This window comes from Pseudochaenichthys georgianus, chromosome 7 (genome assembly GCF_902827115.2).
Source record: "Pseudochaenichthys georgianus chromosome 7, fPseGeo1.2, whole genome shotgun sequence".
Classification (NCBI taxonomy): domain Eukaryota; kingdom Metazoa; phylum Chordata; class Actinopteri; order Perciformes; family Channichthyidae; genus Pseudochaenichthys; species Pseudochaenichthys georgianus.
This window is the reverse complement of record NC_047509.1, coordinates 41038590-41044882: the sequence shown is the minus strand read 5'-3', so window position 1 is coordinate 41044882 and position 6293 is coordinate 41038590. Positions and strand designations below refer to the sequence as shown.

General features: G+C 42.3%; 1 protein-coding gene across 1 annotated transcript; it reads left to right on the top strand.

The window, feature by feature from the left end:
- The first annotated feature begins 19 nt into the window (after positions 1-19).
- On the top strand, positions 20-1998 carry cfap126 (cilia and flagella associated protein 126). The gene is made up of 6 exons (XM_034088125.2): positions 20-109; positions 523-651; positions 750-815; positions 1007-1081; positions 1355-1570; positions 1757-1998. The coding sequence occupies exons 2-6, from the start codon at positions 580-582 to the stop codon at positions 1802-1804; spliced, it is 477 nt and encodes a 158-aa protein (XP_033944016.1). The 5' UTR covers positions 20-109; positions 523-579; the 3' UTR covers positions 1805-1998.
- The last annotated feature ends 4295 nt before the right edge of the window (positions 1999-6293 follow it).

The following is a 6293-nucleotide window of genomic DNA, read 5'->3' as shown; positions in this document are numbered from 1 at the left end:
CACCAAGACTGTCTACGTTGGACAAGACGGAAGCTAGTTATTTTGCGACAAAACCGTCTGAGTTAAGCTGAAGGAAAGCTCACTCACTGGCTGGATGTAACAGGGGGTGGTATGTGTTCCTTATTTAAAAAATAAATAATTCAGGACGTTTTATCTAGCTGCTGGCTAATGTTTGGCTAGCTAGGCTACATCCAGCAAGTACGCCACCGGAAGATAAACAGCTGGACGTCCGGTCGAAGTTTCAAAATAAAAGTAGTTTCTAAAATCAGTTATTATATTTGTATGTAAAAATGTTTTAAAGCAAAAACATAGGAAATTAAGGTGATACATATTTCAATGTACATTTATCACAATAGGACACGTAACAATAATGCAAATAAAAAACGACTCAAATTGACATTGACAGTAGGCCTACACACATTGATTCACTTATTATTTCCCTAAGAGGTCATATGTAAACTGTTTTTCCGTGCGTATACATGATGTGTTCCCTGAGTAGATATGTTTCTATTTTCCCATTAGGCCTACTTCGGATTTCCTGCAAGTCTGGAAAACAAAGGTCAGTTCGATTGCGTTGCTATGCAACGAGTCAACAAAACAAATGCGGAGGCTCTTACAGATCCAGACATGTTCAGTTACTCAGCTAACCAGGTAACCTAAACATTTGCATTCTGGGTGATGGTAGTTGGAAAAATGACATATTCTGCTGTAATGTTTTACTGATACATTGTGACACTTTCCCTCCTCAGTATGACAGTGCCTACAAGCCGCAGAGGCTGCAGAACTGGGGGGAGACAACTAAGGACTTCAAAAAGGTAAATGTCATGTCAGCAGTAGGCTATTCTTCTTTTTTTCTGGCAATTTTAAGAGTAGAATTGCCTGACAAGTTGATGAATGACTTCAACTCTGTCTCTCTGTGTGTGTGTGTGTGTGTGTGTGTGTGTGTGTGTGTGTGTGTGTGTGTGTGTGTGTGTGTGTGTGTGTGTGTGTGTGTGTGTGTGTGTAGAGACCCTCTGCACAGGAGGGTCACACCACCTTCATTGCTAATAATAGAGGACATCTTCTCCCAGGAGTGGTAAAGGTGAGATCATATCAAACGTTTTATGTCTCTTACTTAAAATATGCTATTGATATTGTGAACACATGTAGCCTTTGAATTCACTCCATTGTGTGTGTGTGTGTGTGTGTGTGTGTGTGTGTGTGTGTGTGTGTGTGTGTGTGTGTGTGTGTGTGTGTGTGTGTGTGTGTGTGTGTGTGTGTGTGTGTGTGTGTGTGTGTGTGTGTGTGTGTGTGTGTGTGTGTGTGTGTGTGTGTGTGTGTGTGTGTGTGTGTGTGTGTGTGTGTGTGGATATAGCGTGGCAGTGCATGGCCAGACTTTAAGGGGACCTGGGATCTACCGGTCCGTATCCCGGCTCAGCGGATCAACCCCACCGGCCGCTCTATGGAGGGTCTGAGCCGGCTGAAGTCCTGGCGCTTAGACCCAGAGGACACAGGCCCATCTCAGCCACACAGAGGCAGCAGAAACACGGACAGGCTGGAGGATGCTGGAGAGCTGGATGTTGTCGAGCAGGTGATACAACCACATAAGATATATTAAGAAAACATTTATTTTCAAACTATTTTCATTGTCTTATAAATTGCTCTCGTATAGTTTTTATTTTAACCTCTTTATAGAGTATATTATTTCCTGCTACTCCTGGATTTCTCTCTGGGTATCAACGAAGGCTTGCTTATCTTATCTTATCCTTCCTTTCAGGGCAATGAGGATGTCCGGCAGGACGATGGGGCCCTGTCATCGGAGTAGCCAGCCCTGAAGCACCATCATCCTCTAAGCAGACACACAAAGATAAACAGCAAGAACAGTAACCTTCTTCCAAGTGGATGGAAAAAATACATACAAAAATAAACTCACCTAGTTATTTGAGCATGGCTGAATTCTTCTCACACAGGTTGAAAGGTCCGCATATTGTTATCAGGGAAATAAAATACAAAATTGAAGTTCTTTCTCTTTGTTTTTTATCTTAATGTTCTGTGAGCTGAACAGAGTACCCATAAATCTTTGAGCGCCATCAAAGTCAGTGGTTTCATTTGGTAGCCTCTACATTTCTGATTGTGTAGCATGATGGTATAGTAATAAGACAATCTAAATCATTATACTGTCTGGTGGGGAAAACGAGAACACATTGATAAAAAGGGTCAAATAAAATGCTGTGCTTACAGTACAAACAGACAAAATAACAGGAATTCCGTAAATGTGTAGTTGACCATTATTTACTTGACTTTTAAAGAGCAGATATATGCCCCTCTTTACTGTGTGTTGTTAAATGTAGTTTACAATTAAAGCGGAACATGAACAACTTCCTTATCGCTGCCAGGAAACATTGAGTCATACATTGGTACATGGTTTCCATTCTGAGAAATAAGTCACAGCATACATCTCTGACTTCACACTAGTGTTGCACGGTGTACCGATACTTGAAAGGTACCGCGATACCCTGCCGTTAAAAACGGTACGATTCCTCCGTTTCATTAGTATCGGTACTTTAAGAATGACGGGGAAAAGTACTCCCGTGAAAAAGCGCCGTTTTAATAAGAGCCGTGTGTGTTCAGCGCTCTGCTTCCACTCCCTGCACTGCAGTCGTGCCTGCAGTCCCGCCCCTCTCAAGCACGCTCTAAGTCCCTCCCCTCTCTCGTGCACGCGGCCACGCGCTAGCTGCCAGAGCATGTGAGAAAACGAGAAGCATGGCTGCAAGTGGGAGTGCAACTGCCGCTGCGCTTCGGCTTGTTGACAAAAAAGACGCCAGAAGTCTTTGAACGGGCCGTTCAGGTGTTCAGAGCAGAGCTCCCTGTCGGAGCGGCAGAGCGTGATGTGCACTGAAAAGTGTTTCTGTCGCAATATTATCGTTGAGCAAACTTAACTAGCAAACTAGCATCACTATCTGCTAACGTTAGCTTTAGCCTTCGTTTTCTATTAGTTTTTTTCATAGGCTATAAACGGAGGTGGTACAAGTATATATCTTGTACTTGAGTAAAAGTAGAAGTACCCAGGTCTTGTACTTGAGTTAAAGTAGAAGTACCAGAATGTAGGAACAATCCTGCAATCAAAATGTTCCTCAAATAAAAGTACAAAAGTATTATCATCAAAATATAGTTAAAGTAGCAACAGTAAAAGTAGAAGCACCAGAGTGTAGGAATAGTCTGTTACAGTAAAAGTACTGCATTCAAAATGTTCCTCAACTAAAAGTATTAAAGTAGCGACAGTAAAAGTAGTCATTGTGCAGATTGGTCCATTTCAGAATAATATATATATATATGTTTTATAATGATTGATCATGAAAGTGTTCTCAAAGCTGGTGGAGGTGCAGCTAGTCTGAAGTACTTTGTAGACTGCAGGGTAGCTGGAGGATTTACTCCAGGTGGAACTAAAGTCTGATTTAAGTATTGATTATATTTCACATCATTCATCCACATCTGTAATGTACATGTAGTGGAGTAAAAGTACACCATGTACCTCTGAACTGTAGTGGAGTACAAAGTAGCAAAAGAAACATTGAAATACTTAAATAAAGTACAAGTATCTCAAAATTGTACCCAAGTAGTACTTGTTGAGTTTATGAACTTAGTTACTTTACACCAGTGGCTATAAAGATAGAAAGACTAAGCACAGAGGCATGACAATACATTTTCAAAATGCTCAACAGTGCTGCCAAAATGTTAAACTCACTGCTACACAATTAAAATAAATGCTTTTATATATATTTATATTAGATGTGACTCTTTGGTGTTTCTGTTCTTAGTGACACTGCTGCTTTAGTTCTGACTGCTAAAATCATCTGTTATTCCTAATTTTAAAGCCGATATTCCGTGTTTCCCCTTTTTTAAGAAAAGTATCGAAAAAGAATCGGAATCGCAATTCTTGACTTGGTATCGGTATCGAAACCAAAATGTTGGTATCGTGACAACACTACTTCACACTGTCTCGTCGTGATTCATGAGAAGAAACCACAAGCTTTTCAGGGAGTTATGTGTGTCCGAGATAAATGTTATGCATGAAAATATACGCCTAATGTGAAATTCAGACAGTCATCAGATCAGAGAAGGAAAGAGAAAGCGATTTACTTGGTGTTCTCAATTCTGGAATCACGAGCATTACAAAAACAACTCTTACAAAAGATCCTTTCAGTTTACCCTTATTGCAACATGTGAGCAGTCAATTGCTCAGATTACAATTGAGATTACAATCTCTACTCTACTAATTTAAATTAACAGACAATCAGCAGGAGAAAAACCAAATAAAATACAAGCAAAACAAAATCCGCCCCGGGGCAATAACTCTTGTTCCAAGAACCCAAAATAAAATGCAAACACACAAAACAAAATCAATCCCTACTCAGTCCATAAACAACTAACGGGCGGCTAAAGCTGTTAAGGCCCGGACACACCAAGCTGACACCAAATAACTGACACAGACGGACCCCGACTGTTGCATCGCCTCGCATCTCTGCATCTTGGCCATGTGTCGCACTGGAAGACACCGCAAAGACTTCAGCCGACGACCAAGAAGCACGTACGAACTGCACATTCGTGAGTGGCAATAACTCTCCTTACCAGCAGGCGGCGGTAGTGTATATTCGTCATTCAAAAGAGGCAACAACCGGAAGACAGACAGCGTGATAACCGAGAGAAGAAGAACATACTGCGTGATATAAACAAACAACAAATAGTGTGTGCATTCCATTTTCACTCTACAACGAGAAGCTCACGGGGCTTTCCAGAACCTGTGTCGAGATCTGGAGTTAAATTAAATCTCAGATTTGCCTTCTTAATAGTTTGTTTGGGTCCCTCACTTCCGCTTCGCTTCTCATGCACTGATTCGCTAGCTGAACAGCCAATCAGAGTGATTTCTTTTGCCGACTGCCTTTGGCGGAAAAGGTGTCGGCACGGCTGAAAAGACGATGAGCGTCGTGTCGCCCGACTCAGATTGGTGTGTACTGCACCGTTGTGTCTTTTTCGGCCGTGCCGACACCTTCCACCGCCGATTCGACATAGTCGGTAGGCTGTCGGCCAAAGGCAGTCGGCAAAATAAATCACTCTGATTGGCTGTTCAGCTAGCGAATCAGTGCATGGACACTTCACCTCCAGCAGGGCAGATGGCTGCACAAGTCCATCGGGGGATGCTCCCAAAACACCGACTCACTCACAAAGAGACCAGACTCGAACACTGTCACCTGATAGGCCTGCACAAAAGCCTTCACCCCTTCGGCCTCGTTTACAACCCCCCAGTTGACAGCCATGACTCCGTCCAAGTTGTACCCCCCGAGCACCCTCTTCATGAGGGACGCGCATGGAGTGGATGAAAGTCCCGACCGCAGCACAGCACCAAACTTGCTGGCTGTCAACCTGCCCCGCCTGTGTAACTGCCACTTTGTCCGCTGTCCTCCGGTGGCTGTCTGGATGGCAGCTTGCTGGTCTCTGCTCAGTCGCATTGAGGCAAGAATTGTAATTTGTAATTTGTGTTGTACTGGTTGTGATTGTACATTGTATTTTTCTAAATGTGTATGAATACATTTTTGAAAAACATTTGATCAACAATAAAAAAGGATTTGGTCAGGATCTAGACTCAGTGTGTAGTTTATTAATTAATCAATGCTCTCTACATTAGGAAAACACATACCAGTGTACCCGAGGGAGTCACACACAGCTGTGCCTGGATAACCAAACAAATTGACAAGATAACCAAAACCCTTGAATCTACACACAACAAATAAACTCAAATGACACAACGAGATGTAAAAGGAGATCACACATACAGTATAGTCGATATAAAACTGTCCGCTTCAATCTGAAGAGCAACTAAAACAAAACACGGGAGTGTACCTTGTTCTTGTGAACACTAATGTTATCCACAGCATACACAGACCACGGAGTTCTTAAGGAGAAAACTAGTTCCTGAAACAAAACACGTTAGTGTACCTTGTTAGCTAATGTTAGCCAGCTGACATTAACGTTACACATTGCACTCATATTACTCACCAACATCTTGTAAAGCCGGTTCCGCTGCTCTTACAGAACCGAATAACTCCCCTTTCGTGTATGTACAGCTCTCAACGTGTCCAGACTTGTAGTGATGTTCACCTCGTTTTATACTTTTATTCTCATTCTGAAAGAAACCGGTGAAATTTGCTAACGTGACGGCCGTCTTTGTGATGGTGACGCGTATTGTGCGAGACCAGAGACCTGTAGTTCACTCAGCGGTTTCACACAAAAAAATGTGTAACTTCACAGTTTTATTT

Coding starts and splice junctions, on each gene's coding strand:
- cfap126 (XM_034088125.2), top strand. CDS start 580: ATGCAACGAGTCAACAAAACAAATGCGGAGGCTCTTACAGATCCAGAC. Junction 652..749: donor TCAGTTACTCAGCTAACCAG/GTAACCTAAACA, acceptor TTCCCTCCTCAG/TATGACAGTGCCTACAAGCC. Junction 1,571..1,756: donor AGCTGGATGTTGTCGAGCAG/GTGATACAACCA, acceptor CCTTCCTTTCAG/GGCAATGAGGATGTCCGGCA.